Source organism: Lingula anatina, chromosome 5 (genome assembly GCF_051362555.1).
Source record: "Lingula anatina isolate TDL-2025a chromosome 5, LinAna3.0, whole genome shotgun sequence".
NCBI classification, from domain to species: domain Eukaryota; kingdom Metazoa; phylum Brachiopoda; class Lingulata; order Lingulida; family Lingulidae; genus Lingula; species Lingula anatina.
The window spans coordinates 9,885,419-9,902,944 of NC_141771.1; the positions used below are offsets into that span (position 1 = coordinate 9,885,419).

Sequence of the window (17,526 nt, forward strand, 5' to 3'; positions counted from 1 at the left end):
TATTAACTACAATTTAAAGAAATATTGGGGGAAATTGTGCCAAGGTTCAAATATTAAAGACTTGCCAAAAACTGAAAGATACGCAGTAAATATTAATAATACATCTTGTCAACTCCAGTACTTTGCTTTAAACAGAATCTATCACTTCCACTTGCTACATGTTATGAAATCAACATTTATTTCAAATACTCTATTAAAGATTTTCTAATTTTTGATTGCAATTTGAAATAAATTTATTAAAGAGAAAAGAATTCATTATTATTATTTTTTTAATTTAGCAAGTAATTACCAACAATCAGTTTTAAAACAGCATTCCCATCACAATATTCCACTGAACTCTGAAAAATCTTCCCATCACAAGGTTATATCCCAATTATCACATATCACAGTTATCACAATATTCCACTGAACTCTCCCAGTATCTTCTCATTACAAGGCTATATCCAAATTATCACATATCACAGTTATCACAATATTCCACTAAACTCGGCCAGTACCTTGTCATCACAGGGGTCTATCCCTGTCAGCACGTATGTATCAGTCTGTAGAAGCAAGCACACAGTTCTTAATGCTGTCCTCCATGACTCAACTTTACTCTGGTAGTCATCCAGTACTGGTAATACCATGGCTGTGACATCACTGGTAGTGCTTGTGACATCACTGTTTTTTGTGACATCACTGTGCGTGGTTGTGACATCACTGTTTGTTGTGATATCCCTGTCAGAGCCTGTGACATCAATGTTTTCTGTGATATCACTGTTTGTGGCAGTGACATCACTGTTTTTAGTGATATCACTGTGTGTAGTTGTAACACCACTGTTTTCTGTAATATCACTGTTTTTGGTTTTGTCTTCAATATCTGATGCTGTGACATAACACTGTGAACCAATAGTTTGTCTGAACTTAGAAAATGATGCATCACTGTCTGTGATATCACCAGCTGTAGGATCACACAGAGTTGGAAAACTGTTCCTTGAAACGATGTCCTTAAACCTGAGAAAGGATTTGGCCAAGGATTGATACACTGCAGGAATATATACAGCATCACCTGAATATTCCTGTTCATTTGACCTTACCTCATCTGCAAAGATAAAAAATAACTGTAATTTATAGTAAAACTTAACTAAATTACAAATATAAATAGTAATTTAGATATATAATCACAAATATAAATTACAATTCATATTTCTCATTTATTACATCAAATACAACAATTGGAAGGTTAAAAGATAAATAATTATAAAACAGTTTGTACTAAATCAAATTACTTGGGCTTTATCACATTGTGAAAAAAAACCCTACAACATAATACTACCTCTTTGCTATAGTCATAATGTAAACACCAAGTTTAGGCTTAAACAGACTACCACAGGTAAGCACCATTCATAATTAATAAAATAAATTACAACAAATTACTTTAAATTTTTAACAAAAAATTCAATAATAAGTAATAGTCAAGAGGATCAAATTAAAATAGTTTATACACTGTTAATCTCATCCACTCACCTGCTAGCTGTCTGAGGTGCTGCCTACACCAAGCCTCTGTCTCCCCTCCTCCAGGTAACACTAACCCACTCTGTACAACAGAGGCCAGCCTGCGGAGACAGTGCCAGAACTGTTCCTCTGCCAGGTGGACCACAGAGCCTGCTGGGTGACACAGTATGGCAGTCTACAATGTGGAGATGAATGGGTTATGGTTATGGAGAGGAAGTTATGAGATAGTTTAGTCAGAATAGTTTAGTATTAGAATGTGCTCACTGTGTGCCTGGGTATGAATATTTAAGACTATTATATAAATATCAATAGTTGTGTTAGATGAGTCAATTTAAGTGAAACCATATTTTTAATTTTTGATTGGAAAACAAATTTTATCTGAAAAGAAAATTATTACAGAAATGTCTAGCTAGGTATATATATAAGTAGACAAGTCTAGATGTGACAAAATTTAAAATTGCGTTTGCAATGTGTTAGGTGTGACAGGTTAGAAACTATTACCTGGCTGAGTCCACTGTGTTTGACCACCACATGCTGTCCAGCCAGACCACTGGTCACTCTGTATAACCAGTCTTCTGACCACGGAGCGACTGTGACATCATGTACCACATGATCCTAGAAATAATATAATCTGATGTTGATTTTTTAACATGATGTGAATTTTAAGAAAAAAAATATATTACACTTAAACTGCAGAACACAATCACATGCCTTAACATCTATGCCATTGGAAACAAACACTACGCCATCTGACAAATCTAGGACCTCACTACAGTGTGTGGAACTTATGAAGAAAGAAATGTGCCATATGTGCCCCCCTCCCCCCATAACTCCTAACTCCAATCTACCTATGACACCTGCATGCATATTCAACATTAAAAACTAGAGGATCAGAGAGGCGATACCGCCTGTGGATATTGTACCACCAGCTGGAGTAAGCGCATTCGTATGGCCCCCCCCCCCAAAAAAAAAAAAAAAAAAAAATTGAACACCACCACCAGTCTTGTGTTTGACAAGCTCTATAAAATGCAATAAACAAGAGTTCTCAAAATATGCAACAAGAAAAAAAAATCGAAAAAACATAACAGTTAAAATGGTCCAATCAAGGAGATGTTCAAATTGACCTGTATTTTCCTAACACTGATCACTCCTGTGATTTTCAAGACAATAGGCCTATTGGTTTTCCTTGAAATGCATTATCAGTATTGCATATACCGGTATGCTGACAAAAGAGAAAACCTAGGGACAACACTGGGCAGATCTCTGCTAGTTTTGAAGATATGAAGAGCAAGAAAATATGAAGAGTTCAGTTTGTGGTAAAAAAAGTAGGTCAAAGGTCAATTTCAAGGTCACAGCATATGACTTCCTGTATAAGTTCAATAGTAGCTATGGGCATTTCTTTGCCGATGTTGGAGATATGAAGGCCAGGAAACATGCAAAGTGCAGTTCATCATAAATAGTAGGTCAAAGGTCAATTTCAAGGTCACAGTAAGATTGCCAGTATATGACTTCCTATTCAAGTTCAATAGTAACTTTGGACCTATCTCTGCCAGTTTTCGAGATATAAGGGATAGAAAATATGCAAAGTTCAGTTCGTGTTGAAAAGTACGTCAAAGGTCAATTTCAAGGTCACAATAAGAATGCCAGTGTATGACTTCCTATTCAAGTTTAACAGTAACTATGGGTGTATCTCTGCCAGTTTTGGAGATATAAGGGCTGGGAAATTTGCAAAGTTCAGTTCATGGTGAAAAGTAGGTCAAAGGTCAATTTAAAGGTCACAGTTAGATTACTTGTATATAACTTCCTATTCAAGTTCAATAGTAACTATGGGCGTATCTATGCCAGTTTTGGAGACATAAAGATCAGAAAACTTCAAAGTGCAGTTCATCATGAAAAGTAGGTCAAAGGTCAATTTCAAGGTCACAGTTAGATCACCAGTATATGACTTCCTATTGAAGTTCAATAGTAACTATGGGCATATCTCTGCTAATTTTGGAATATTTTACATTTTCCCCACTGAATATTGCAATGTTGTAATTTTTGATATAGCGCAATGCCTAAACCATATCGAAAACAAAAAAATGGACATCACCCCCAGTATTGCACTTGACGTACAAGTTCTACAAAATGCGATGAACAAAAGGTCTCTGGCATTTACCATTCCAGAATAAAAGCAAGTTTTCAGTTTCGGTATCTAATGGCTGCTTCTCCCGTGAAATTGCACCGATTGACCCATAACTCGCAAAGATGAAAGGAGTCCCCAATTGTAACCTCTCACTATAACAGGAGAGCTTAGATCTGTGTTGTTTCCAAAAAATAGCACAAACAAATATTTTTTGGCAGAAAATTCCCATTTTTAGAAAATTTTGGCTTGTTTGACCTTGAAAAAAAGGTCAAAAGTCAAATCCAATGGCATATTTGGAATCTCCACATATGCCTTTCGGTCAGACTTCTGTAGTAATTTTTCCCATAATTCCTTTGGATTGGGAGATATTTAGCCTTGAATTTTCAAAAATTTTGACAAGGGTGCATTTCAACAAGTGTCACGCCCAGGCCAATGCACTGACAGAGACAAAAAAACCAGGGTGTTCAAGTTGAGATTATATGTGACCTAAATCCAAGAGATGGGGACACAGGTCCTGGCGGTCTAGGAGGAGAAGCGGTAACGGTGACTTGTTTCCGGCGCCCGACTGCGGAGCCGCAGGAGCCGGCGGAGCCGCAGGAGCTGGCAGAGCTGTACGAGATGGGTCGGGACTAAAACCATGAGTACCGCCAACGTATACGCTGGTGGTACTAAAAAGGCATAAAATTAACAGAATTTTAATCCTGTTTTTAAAAATATATAGTGGAATGATCTATCACTCACCAGTATATGTGCTCTACTTCAAGTGGGAGAACTAAACATTGTGACCATGATATCAATACACATATAAACTGAACTTCTTAATGTTTGACTACAACATATTAGGTAACTAATATAAATAAAATCCCACCCGAGTTCCCAGCAGCAGATGGGTCAGTTGGTCCACCGCAGCACTGGAGGTGATGGCTGCAAGCACCCTATATGGGACATGACTGAGGACAATGATGTTCTGTGTACCACACCAGTCTTGTATAGCCTCTGATACAACTCCCTGGACCAGTAGCAACTGAATACCAAGCTGGAAATGTAAATATTTATACCCACACATAAGGTTTTAACACCATGTGTGTTTCAAATAATGTGGTAACTTAAAGGTATAGAATTATTATTGGCAGAAAGTAAGCAGCATTAACTTTCAAATATAACAAAGTTCGATAGATACCTTTTACAAAATTATCTCAAACACATTATCACAAAAAATAATAAATTAGGTGATATTGAGAAATTGAGTGCATCTAACACTACCATTACAGGCTACAAGGTGGAAGTAATTTTGGTAAGCTGACACATCAAACTCAGTTCCCTGTATAATTAAGCAACTGACTAAGCATTGCAGGAAATGGCCTCTGTTGGCTCACATCAACAACAGAATGTTACTTGAATTATCTTCATGTGTGTGGAAAAATGATGAACCCTAACCTTCACTGACAGATCTTCCAATTTTTTGTTTAGAACGAACCTGATTAAGTAAATCTTTAACTTCTCTAAACCAGTTATCGTCTTCCTCCCATGATGTCATATATTCCTGTGTAGACAGTACAGACTTTGCTATCACAGACTCCTTGAAGCCACGCTGTCTGTAGGAGGGGGTCACATCTCCCTGGATTAGCTGTTCATCAAGAAAAAGATCTGTGAATAAGGTGTGACAGGTAGAATATAGGTGTGTTTGGTGTAACATCTTTATAAATTCAAGTTGGTTAGCAAGTATGAGACATAATGTGGAAGGTAAGAAAAATAATGTGTCAGGTTTGGCAGAGTGCGACTACCTGAAAATAGATGAGTTACAAGAATGTTTCAACATATGAATGTAACACAGTTATTTGGCAAACCCAAAAGGCACATATCTGTCCCCCTCATTCAATTTATCATTATTATATTTGATTAAGGGGGGGGCAATTATTTTGTTGTTGTTTACCTATCACCCTGATTAGCAAAGAAATTATGTTTACTAACCAGTGTTCTCTTTCCTTCTTGTTGGGTTTCAACCACAAGTGGCATGCTATCAGCTGTTGCCATGACAACCAGCCCTTCAACTACATACGAATTAGAAGCCAGGGGTCCTTCCAGTGCACAAGTATGGACATGGTCTAGCTGAATGCTGTAATTATAAATGATATGACATTGTATGTATATGATGCACACAATAACATTGTTTTCAGGCTTGGAAATATTAAATAAAGATTTAATATATTATGACAAAATTCACATTTATCTCTACAAATACAATAATGCATCTGAACCAATGTCTACCCTGATCACATGTAATTTATGTGTAATTTTTCACTTAAAAAATTTAACACTTCCAGTGAAAGTTTTTTCTTTTGATATTTGTTGAAAAACATTGCCAAACATGAAATTTTGCACATTTCAAAAAAAAAATTAGCACATTTCAGAAAACAAAAAAATTCAGATGACATAACTGTTTTATAATGCAGTGTTACAGTATTTACTTCATTTCTGTACATGCCACACATCTAAGGACAACATTCCAGTCATTACCTTCCTGCCTCTGCTCCTTTCATAGACAGAATCTTCATCTGATGATCAACTACTGCTGCTGCCTGCCTCATTCCATCCATAGCACCATGGCTTAAACATTCAGCTAATTCTTCAAGAGACAGTGTCCACTTTGTAATTTCACTTACATTTCTGTTTGTTTCACTTTTGTTATTTGAATTTGTGCCTAATTTCACAGTTATTTCTGTACTCTTGGAATCACTGGTGCCACCAGATTCATTTTTCAAGTTTAGACTAACTTTTGGATTAAAGCCATTTCCTGAGTCAATATGAGATTCATTTTTATAAGCCGAACTTGCATTAGTTATGCCAATGCTTATTGCGCTTTCACTTTCACAATCTACCTTCTTTTCAGGAACATTTTTGATTTGTTGTGTTGTTGTATTTGATTCAAGCCCAGATAAATGTCTGCTGCTAAAGCCAAGTTTTGATATCTTTGCTGATTGCTGCATTGTTGATTGTAACATCGTCGTGCTGAATTCTGCTGCAGTTTCTGGCGTCTTATAATGTCTGCTACTGTTGAACACATGTTTTGGTTTAAAGGATAATTTTTCTTTAACTTTAGCGTCAAACAAATCTCTTACGTCTGCCTTGTCATGTGTCTGTTTCGTATTTTCACTGAATTCAGTATCTTCACCTGTTTTAGGACCCGATTCAAAACTTATCCCTGAGTTAATATCACTAAGCTTTCTTTGAGATTGCCTTGTCACAGTGTTTGTTTCACTATTTGACTGTAATGCTAAGCTATCCACAATGGACCTAGAACACACTGTCTCACCCAGAACTGTCTCACCTAACACATCCACACAGGTTTTTGTCTGGATTGTTGTGCTGTCTGCAATGGGACTGGGGCATATTGTTTCATTCATCTCTCTCTTATCTAACACACTTGTCTTGTTTTTCAAATGGATTTTCTTTTCTTCAAAATGGGTCTTTCCAGTCCTCCCATTCAATAAAGGTTCCGTTTTTGTCTTGTATTGGATTTCATCAAAACAACTGTCAAATTCATCATCACTGTCCGTTAAATGACCTTGACATTCAGTGTCAGCCACATGACCTTCATATGATGAGTAATTAACATCACCAGGAACCTCAACAGGCTTACTCTGACAATGAGAATAAACATTTACATCAGATGAGGCAAAATGGTCAAAGGCATCAAAGTTTGTAGGAACAGGATTCTCAAACACTGAACAGTTCTCCAGTCTATTTCGGCCATTTTCAATATTCTGACCAGGCAGTACCATGGAGGTCAGTAGTCTTGATGACCTGTCCAGTAAGTCCAGGGTCTCCTGGTCAATTGAAGGGGGTGCAGGTACTTGACCATCAGCAAAATACCAGCTGATGTCATTGGGGTCATCTTGGTCCACTGTACCCCTGTCCACTTTGTTGGTCAAATGGCCATCCTCTCTGTCAACTTTGCATGTAAAATGGTCATCAACTATCAGCGTATTTGCTGACTGACCACTTTGGTTTGTTCCTGTGTTATTCTCAGCACTATTACCAGACAATATTCCACAGTTTGTTAAACCATTCACATGCTCACATTTTTCTGGGAGCTCAGCTTTTTCTACCAAGACGTTTTCCTGGGAACAAACAGAAATCCCTTCTCTTTTCACTGCATTACATTCTTTCAGACTACACAAATGTCCATCTTTCTCCCATGCTGCTTTATCTTTGATACTTGCTGAAACACACTGTTTCTGTCCTGCAGGATTATCCACTGTGTTGGCTATCATGGTGTCTATTTCCAGAGGGTGAGAATGACTGACATTGATACACACTGGCTGCAGACTACTGATACAGGCTTCTAGGCCTTCCTGAAATCCTGAGACTATAGCTTGGATGGGAACACCCTGAAATAAAATGTGAGCATAAAACACATGAGTAACCTTGATCAAAGATGAAAGTGCAGGCATAACTTTACTATTATTCAAATTACTGCATGTACTAGGTGCAAGTGGTAAATTGGCATTTATGAATAACTGTCAAGCATTAGCAAAACTTGTGTAACCCCTATTCATAACTAATATGCTTAGCCAATGAATTTAATGTGAAATGGGGTTAAACTATACAGCAATACAGACTTGCATCTACTTGTGTTTAACGCGTAAAAGTTTAACACAATATAAAAAACATCTCACCTGTTCCAGCAGCTCCTGTGCTGACTCAGCCCATAGTTTTATCATAACTAGCAGGGTCTTACAGCAACAACCATATGTCTTGTGGTGGTTCTGACAGGCATCATTGATGATGTGATATGCAGGGTGCTAAGACAAAAAAATAATTACAGAAAAGAGTTGTTAATTCATGTCATAAAAATTATAAGAAACAAAAGATATGCACGTGCTTGTGTCCTGCCAAAATAAATGCTTCTAAGATCATGTTCATTATACTGACAGAATATTCTATTACCAGCACCCAAGTGAAAAAGAAGGAAGAAATTTTCCACTTTATTTAACATCAAAATTTAGTAGTACAAAAGTATCACTTTCTTACTGTAAAATAAACCTGCATTAATTATTAACCTTGCAAAATATACTTGTAACTTACATTTACTTCTAAGTTTTCCAAAATTTCAGCAGCACAGCTAGCAAAAACACTTCTCTCATCCTCAACCATGCACTTTACGCTGTCCAGCATAAAAATATTAAAAAATTTTCAAAATTTTGATAAAAGTAAATTACAGTCCATTTTTATGTCAGTGCCTAATTACATTTCTTCTTGCACATGGTGCATATGCAGTTTTATAAAAAAAAAATGCAGTAACATTTGTAAAGTTCTACACAAGCACATACTGGGTATGAATACAAAAGGACGGAAAAAAACAACATTCAATGGTTTTACAGGGATTTGATGCTTTATAAAAGGCCTACACATTTTGACCAACAAATGAATTATGTGTACTCACCTGATGCTATTTCCAAGCAAGGATTCAATTTTAGAACCTTTAGAAGGAAAGAAATTTTGCATAATGCATCAGTTTTAAAATACAACATATAATGACACAAAAAAATCAATTCTTAGTTTACTGTAAAATTTTTAGTGATTTTATTCATTTATATCACAACTGGTCATGCCAATGACATTACTTTATTCAAATAGTGTATTTCATTGTATGCAGCTGTACTGTATGCAGCTGAACCTTCTAGTATTCAAATTGTTGTTGCACTATTCAAACCGATACAAGATTTTAGCAGAAACAAAACAAGTTCCAACACACATTTTCTATGCACTTACCAATGTAACACGCCACGCTGAGGGATGACATCTCTCGTCCACCCACCACGCAGCCAGCGCCAGACATCTTTGTTGGTTTGCGACAGCGACAGCGGCAGTGACAGTTTAACTTTAACGATGAACAGCATTGAAGTCGATGTGTAAGCTCTCTAGAGACAAAAGGGAAATTATAGACATCAATGTTAAGTGTGTGCAGCTTTTACATCAATCTGTGGTATCCCATACACGCTCCAATAGAAATGCATGGAGAGAGAGAGAGAGAGAGAGAGAGAGAGAGAGAGAGAGAAACTCAGAAAGAGAGAGAGAGCAGCCGGGGGAGAGGGCTGGAGAGAGAAAGAGAGGCCGTTGGATAGAGTAAGAGATAGAGGGACAGAGGGGAGACAGTGGGCAACTTTCAGTAAAATTCTCATTAATAAGTTATTAAAATATCTCTTTTATTTCGCCACCTACCTTCTAGATAGATATGTTTCCAGGGCGAAGTCAGACAAGCTTCTTCTGCTCTTTTGTAAATGAAGTCAGACAAGCTCCTCCTGCTCTTTTATAAATGCGCATGCGTTACGACTTACAAGCGTGACGTCATTTGGGAATTCCCCCATCAGGTAATCAGGTCCCACTGTGCTGGGAAACGTCTACGATATAATTCCCTGATTTATCACAGTTTAGATTATTATGTAGTTTCAGACTTTTTATTCAAATGACCTCATAAGAAATATGATTTTAAAGAAAAAGTCTCTACAAGAGACGTAAAAAGTTATCAATGTAAAGTATAAAAGACGAACAACGATCGAGCTTTAGCCCTTTTTTTTTGGCAAATGTTATATTTTCCCAAAATCTTAATAATTATTTTCAGACATAACCTATTTAATATTGTTAATAATTCTTTTAATTTTTGGACGATTTCATTGAAAATTGCCAGCTTCCTTGATGAAAAAAAATGACTTTTTGACAAAGCTCACTTCAAAACTCAAGCCCATTTTTCTTGGTTATATTAGCCTGGGGAATTTCAATGCATTAGAAAGTGAACACAAAAAAGAGACAATTCCATCTGTCCATATTTTATTTTTTTAGCATGCACTTGTAGACAGCTATACAAGTTATTATACACCACAGTTAACTCTACTTCAAATACATTTTATTACCTATAATCCACAAAGTTAAGACTTTTTATATCTAGAACATAAATATAGAACTCGTTCAACTTCTGCCTACTGAAGTTTACAGCCCATTATCATCTTACAACATCAGCATTCAAAGCTTAATGCTAATTCAATAAATAACAAATTAAGCGTACTTTGACACCATGACTATTATTAACTGTTATATTGTTGAGTGTGTGAAGGCTAAGCCCCATGTAAGTTGAGGAATTTGGAATCCATCTTCCTTTAAGGTAAATGTTAAATCCTTGCCAAATTGAATTTTCCTTAAGGAAAAATCAAATTTTTTCCTTCTCATAAATCATTGGTTGATCCAGCAACAGTCAGGATACTTTTAATTGCTTGCATTTTAAGTATAGATTGGAATCCCTTCTTAAGAGTCACAATATTAATTAAACCAAAGTAGAAATTCAACAAATATTTCATTAAATATTGTGTTGGAAATTATTAAAATGGATTCACTCCTCCCAACAAGTGAAAGCTTTTTAAGACACAGGGAGTCAACTTGTAAAAAAAAATAATTAAATACAAATCTATCACAACAACTGCAAGTGTTCACATTTAAAAACCTAATCAGATACAGGTTATGTCTAAATGCACATTCTGATTCATGCATTTATCTGATAATTATAACAGTTGCTGACAACACATTTTTGGAGTGAATGAAATCTCCTAGATATTGACTGTTATGTTGCCACTACCAGTCACTGCATGTTATACTGGACAAAAACAAAGAAAAATGAAATCATTGCAGCTGCTGCTGAACTTTTGTATTAATTCATGGTACTGGCATTAAATACATGATAAATAGCAATGTCAGTGAACGATAATGTCCCAACGAAAGTGAACACCATCTCTCCATAGCACAGGAAAACTGTTATTTCTTTAAAGCCTTTAGTCTCTGGTCCATACTTTCTATGTTACTTTTGATTACTTTCATGTTCTTCTCAAAGTTACTTTGAAGCTGAAAAGAAGAGGGACAAAAATTTTAATAATGATGTGCAATTAGAATAATGTCTCAACCTTTAAACTTGTAAAGTAGCTGAAATTTTAATTTAACCATTTTCAGATCAAATTTCATTAGTTTTTTCCATTGCCTGCAAATAATCAGTGACATATTTACTGAAAAATAATCACACAGGCATATGAACCTTGGGTTCAAAAATAAATCTAACCATCTTTTTAACCACATTGTGGTTTTATTTGCAATTTGCTATTTATAATTGAACATAATGCTAACAAATAACTGGTTAGAGTAACCATTCAACTAGTGAAGATGAGCTCCACCTACCTGTTTCACCATATCAGAATGAGCTGTCAAGTTTGCCGCCACTTGCTGCTGGGAAGTATCTAAATGAGTTATGGCTGCGCTAAACTGCAGGGCTGGAATAGCAAGCACAAAAATAATTTACTGCAGATGACCACCATTCAAATTCTGCATCAGGTTTCACAAAATATTTCATACCAAAATACAAAATACTTGTCTGTTTCTATTTAGGGTATATCTGTATAACTATAATAATCCACTAAAACATAGTAACTATAGGAACAAATAAAACTTATTTGTGAAAATATATGTGTATTATCTGTGATAATAACGTCATACCGTGTACATTTCTAGCATGAACTTAAGTCAAATTCTGATATTCATCAGTTTGACAAAGACACTGAACTAAAAAAACTGGGTGAATAATGTGCTGACACTGTTAACAAATTATATGTTATAAGTGTTTATATTTCAGGTAGATGTGTGTGTGTGTGAGAGAGAGAGAGTGGGGGGAGAGCGAGGTTTTCACCAAACAAATATAAAGATTCATAAGATTTGTGCTCATTTCCTCCTGCCTCTGTTTTACTACAACATCATACCTTGTTGATGTAGTTCCTTCAGACCGGCCACTCTGTCTACTAAGTGTGGCAGTGCTAGTGCTATCTCATCCCATCTCTTCACTATATCATATAGTTCACTGATCTGAAATAACAGATTTTATATGTCTATAATATTTACTATTTGCATCATGGTAACTAAATCAGAGAGGTCAGCTGGGTGATGACTCTTTTTTTTTTTTTTTTTTTTTCAAATTTTCTACATAGGTACTCTCCAACAAAATGTTAGATATAGTCAGAGAAATATTTGGTTCTGTGAATATCTTGCCAAAATATTCCCCAGGTAGCTTGTAATCCTAGTACCTGATGTTTTGCTGACTAGAGTTGGATGACTAAATAAGTCACAGAAACCGTATTTGCTGAAAAAATTATTCCTCTCCTAAACCCCTTTTTCAATTTTTTTAACAATTCATAAAAAAATTTCAGCTTACTAAACTTTAAGCAAAAAAGGACGTTTTTTCTACATGTATGAACCATCCAACACACTACCCTTCTGAACTATTTCACACTGTACAACACTGTGCTTTACCTTGGCTAGTTTTTCATCACTGATAGCAGCCTTTTTCTCAGAAACTTGGTTTAACTTAGAAAGGAGTCCATGTAACCGGGCATCAATGGCACTGAGCTGATCTGGATCCAGGACATTAGATTTGGCAGTCAGATCTGTAACAGCACCCTGGGAAAAGAGAGGGAAGTTATGTTGATTTCATTTATATATATTATTAGCCTCCTCCCCTTAAATCATCAACCATGCAATACATTCACCCAATTCAAATTAAGTTTTAACAAAAATAAATAGACATTTTCACCTTTTCCTTCCTGGTTTTTTAGGGTAAAGGTGGATTTAATGTCATTACGATTTGAACTTTTTCCAAGAAATATGTTCTTTTTTAAGGTGGCTGTGATATATTTATTCATGATCGATTACAAATTGATAATTTGCATAACAAGTGTTTGGGTTAGTAACTCACCATAAGACTCTTGTTGGCAAGTCCAGCAGTAAGAACAGACTGAAAGTGAAAGTAAAGGGAACATGAGGTGGAGTGAAAGTGAAACAATGAACTACTGACAGTTATTTTGTGTAAGAAATTGAAATATATAAACAAAATAAACATTTCTACAAGTGTGCATCATTCCTCTTTTATAAATTTCAAATACTACGCAAATATTGATTGGAGAAAATTATACAGCTTTATTCTTAGTGCATAACACTGCTCAGCTGAATGAGATAAAGTTCTTTTCTGACAGACAACTGAATTAGATAAAGTCCATTTCTCTGGGCATATACAGTAGTGTCAAAGCACAAAATCATAAAATTATAAATTTTTGTTAAATAATTATTTTAGTTTATTTATTATCGTTTTTTATTTACTTATTTTATTATTTTTATTTTATTTTATTATTATTATTTTTATTTATTTTTTTTTTTTTTTTGTTAAAATATAGTCTCTTATGCAAAATAAATAAAAGATTTTTATTCATACCAGTTTTTCTGGCTGTTGTCCTATAACAGCTTCCATCCTCTCCAATCTCTGCTCCAGGGCAGCCAGCTGTAAAGTTAAACAGTTCTTGTGGATAAAATTAGGCACCATGATAAGGAAACATTTCGAAACAGGGAATTTTATCAACATTTGAATAGGTATTAAATTCAACTGATCTTCTTGTTGATGAAATTAATCACCAAAATCAAGTCAGAAACATTTTCAGACAGGAAATCTTTTCAAAAATCTGAACACTTAATTGAACTGCTTATACATTTAAATAGAATGTACCTTAGTTTTCATGTGCAACGTTTGCAAAGATGAAAATATATTTTATATGATCCTTCATTAAGAAACCTGATAATTAATTCCATCAGAGAGTACCCTTTATTAAGAAACCTGATAATCAATTTCATCAGAGAGTACTTTGCCAAAGTACATCTTCTATTAACCTCTACACATTCAGAATTATGAATTACCCTAGCACTCTCGCTGAACTTGGCCTGCTCTGCCCTGTAGTACAGTTCATACGTCACTTTATCTCCAGCTGGCTTGCCTTTGGTGGGGCTCTTGGCATCTTGTTTGGAGTGTTTGAATGTTTCCAGGGATTCCAGGAGACGTCTGGAAAGCAGTGACTTGATATCAAAACTGGCATATGTGTAGACATCTTAGTGTCTGTATATAATATTGTAAAACAGTTCGATCATAAGTGTTAACTCTAGATCTTGTAAAGCTGAAGGGCATGTTTTAAACATTTTCCTGCAGAAAAAAAAGATTGAGAAGACGCTCATGTAATATGATTAGCCATTAAAGATCAACTTCTTCTAATTTATTTATTGATTTATTGATTTATTTATTATTCCATTAATTTATTTTCTATTTTTATTGATTTATTTTTCTTTTGTGCACTTTGCTTCAGGCCCAGACATTACCTCTGTAAAGCTCCCAGTGGATCAGCCAAGTCGAGGTGGGCCTCCTGTCCTGTGATTTTCTCCACATGCAGATCTGTCAGCTGGTTCTGAAGGTACTCCACCTGCCTGGCCAGCTCTACTGGGGACATCTTATCCACAGCATTCTCATCCTTGATGGTGGCCTGATAAGAAATGTGGAAAGTTATAGAAAAGCATGCCTTGTCTGTTTTATATTTACTGAGATTAAAAGACGTCCTGTTGAGAAAACATTCAGTAATGAATTAATCTTGTGAATGGGAAAATTCTGAATTTTACAGATATCGTATTTTTTATCACATAATGATAATGAAAACATTTAGGTTGTATAAAATTATAGTGTACTGCACAACAGTACCAATACGCCATGTTTTGTATGTCAATGTTGCCTTGTTTATTAATATGACATTCCTAGCACATAGAATTTGACTGTATTACGAAAAAGTTCAACCCGATCTCATACCGATTCTTGCATGTTCCCCAAGTCTCGTATGAAATCATGCAGTGCAGACAACCTGTTTTTAGACTATCTCTGATAATAACCAAATGAGTCATACCTTAAGTTTACTCAACTCATCAGCCAAATCTTTCACTTCTGCCTGGAGTCTTTGATATTTCTGCAGAGGGGTCTCCTGCTCACCCTCACCCAGCTGAAATAATAATAATAATACATTTTCAACTAAAATTTGGGATATTACAATAATCATTTGAATGACAATATCTATGTTTCTCTCTTTGACGTACAATAAGACCATGCAGCATCATAAGTGTAAAAACTCACCAGTTCATATTCCGTGGCATCATACCCAGTGTGCCTGTGAACCTTCACACGGTCAGAAAAATCTGAAGCCAAACCAAAGCAAAAATCATTCTCACTTCATATTTTGATGTCAGACCAGCAAAAGATTTCTTTAATTACTGATCAAAAAAGTCAAAGCTGAGGCATGTGTTTTTTAATAGATTCCATCTTCAGATTATCTTATCTTGATTCTCACTTTTTTTTATCATCAGTTTTCAGATGTCTTTAAACTATAATGTATAGAATCACCTGCTCTCCCTGCATCAATGCCCTTCCCTTTAAATCTTTTATAAGCTTCTTTGGGGTCCAATGCCAGCCTCTCAACACTCTCACTGCCCAACTCCTCCTGTAAATAGGAAACTATGATAGTGCTAGCAGTGACCATGAATGCATCAGATGTGGCACTGATTGTGTTGAGTGACTGGTTGTGTTAAGTGTGGCCTTAATTACATCATGTGTGAAACCACAAAATGCAGCACAAGAATCAATCTGACACTACGTTTCTGCACATATGCCAAGTGATATCCATATGATCTCATTTTGTGTGCCAACTCCTGGATCTAAGCACATGTGCTGAGAACAAAACGGTGTTTATATAGCAGTTGCATATATATATATATATATATATATATAAAAGCAGATTATAACAGAATATGAAAGGTCTTTTGTCATTAAAACAGTCCTTGAAGCACTTTCATGTAAAATCAGCCTAACGTAAGTAAATGAAATGCACTTGATAATGATCCAGTTGCAGTCCAAGTGACCACAAAATTCAAATCTATTTCAGTACTTACAGATATATATTCCAAACATATATATTATTATAAGTGCCAGAAAAAAGTTTATAGGCCTGAAATATGGAACTTGGTACATTGTATGACTGAAAAATTAACTCACTGGTTCCTCTGTCTGAGGCTGATCACTTTCTGGAAGGTCACTAGTCTCGTACACATCTGGCTGGTCTGTGGCCTAGAAAATGAAATTCCTTTTAGTCTATATCCAATCTTGCTTTGGCTATCTGATATACAGTAAGATACTAGTACTTGGAGATACAAGTTGATTAAGCTCAGTCTAAATTTCCATGAGATTGAAGTTGCCAACTTGAATATTTGGTGTCACCAATACATCTGTACCTGTAACCAGTCCCAATACCTCTATACAGTTTTATACATAATACGTGTTGGCTTTTTTCGATGGGGGGGGGGGGGGGGGGGGGGGGGAGGAGGGGGGTACGTTACATTTATAACCCATAATTTGAGAATGCTGGACCAGTCACTTAAACCAAAATTTCCAATAAAATATACATATTTGGGTTTTGAAATAAGAGAATTTTGAGTGAATTTTCTGACTGACCTAATAACAACTACTTAATAAATTGCACCATGCACAAGTCCCTGTCTGCAATTATTGGCGGGGAGGGAGGGGGGGCACAATGCAAAAAAAAATCGTCGCAAGGTTTCCAAAGCTATTTCTGAGGGACATTTGACTTAATTTTCAGCAACTTACGCATGTTTTCTGAAGGCATATGAAGAGTTATTTACGCTCAAAAAGCACTAGGGATATGCTTTGTACTTACAATACCAGGCAGTGCCGCATATTTTGGATCTACAGCCATTTTGGGTGATTCATACAATAGGCGCTTACGCGTGTGCAACGTCAGACCTGAGGTCATAAATTAGATACACGTTATGTGAAATATTGCAAGAAATGTAAGAGGTCATTTAGTTACATGATGAAATGCTCTTCCTTAATATAATTACAATACAACTGCTCTTTATATGCTAATACATAAAATATCTAATTGGGGTTGCAAAGAGCACTATGCGCGCGCTTTGTTCAACGCTAACCTGTCTTCGCAGATTCTCAG

The 17,526-nt window shown here is 35.7% G+C and overlaps 2 protein-coding genes across 3 annotated transcripts; both read right to left on the reverse strand.

The window, feature by feature from the left end:
* Nucleotides 1–155: 155 nt before the first annotated feature.
* LOC106150736 (uncharacterized) lies at nucleotides 156–9,937 on the reverse strand. Of its 2 annotated transcripts, XM_087012729.1 has the most exons (12): nucleotides 9,845–9,937; nucleotides 9,395–9,543; nucleotides 9,066–9,102; nucleotides 8,708–8,786; nucleotides 8,299–8,424; nucleotides 6,137–8,010; nucleotides 5,591–5,735; nucleotides 5,097–5,246; nucleotides 4,488–4,655; nucleotides 1,996–2,109; nucleotides 1,507–1,669; nucleotides 156–1,081 (listed from the first exon to the last, which is right to left on the reverse strand). In XM_087012729.1, the coding sequence occupies exons 2-12, from the start codon at nucleotides 9,459–9,461 to the stop codon at nucleotides 468–470; spliced, it is 3,537 nt and encodes a 1,178-aa protein (XP_086868855.1). In that variant the 5' UTR covers nucleotides 9,462–9,543; nucleotides 9,845–9,937; the 3' UTR covers nucleotides 156–467. The 2 variants fall into 2 exon arrangements, with proteins under 2 accessions (XP_086868855.1, XP_086868856.1); XM_087012730.1 differs by lacking the exon at nucleotides 9,845–9,937 and having other exon boundaries at nucleotides 9,395–9,694.
* Nucleotides 9,938–10,433: 496 nt separating this feature from the next.
* LOC106150726 (dynactin subunit 2) lies at nucleotides 10,434–17,321 on the reverse strand. The gene is made up of 13 exons (XM_013523701.2): nucleotides 17,236–17,321; nucleotides 16,557–16,628; nucleotides 15,909–16,005; nucleotides 15,642–15,703; nucleotides 15,418–15,510; nucleotides 14,846–15,006; nucleotides 14,393–14,534; nucleotides 13,917–13,982; nucleotides 13,404–13,442; nucleotides 12,962–13,108; nucleotides 12,415–12,517; nucleotides 11,840–11,931; nucleotides 10,434–11,512 (listed from the first exon to the last, which is right to left on the reverse strand). Exons 1-13 carry the CDS (start codon nucleotides 17,272–17,274, stop codon nucleotides 11,426–11,428), a joined length of 1,200 nt encoding a protein of 399 aa, XP_013379155.2. The 5' UTR covers nucleotides 17,275–17,321; the 3' UTR covers nucleotides 10,434–11,425.
* Between the last annotated feature and the right edge of the window lie 205 nt (nucleotides 17,322–17,526).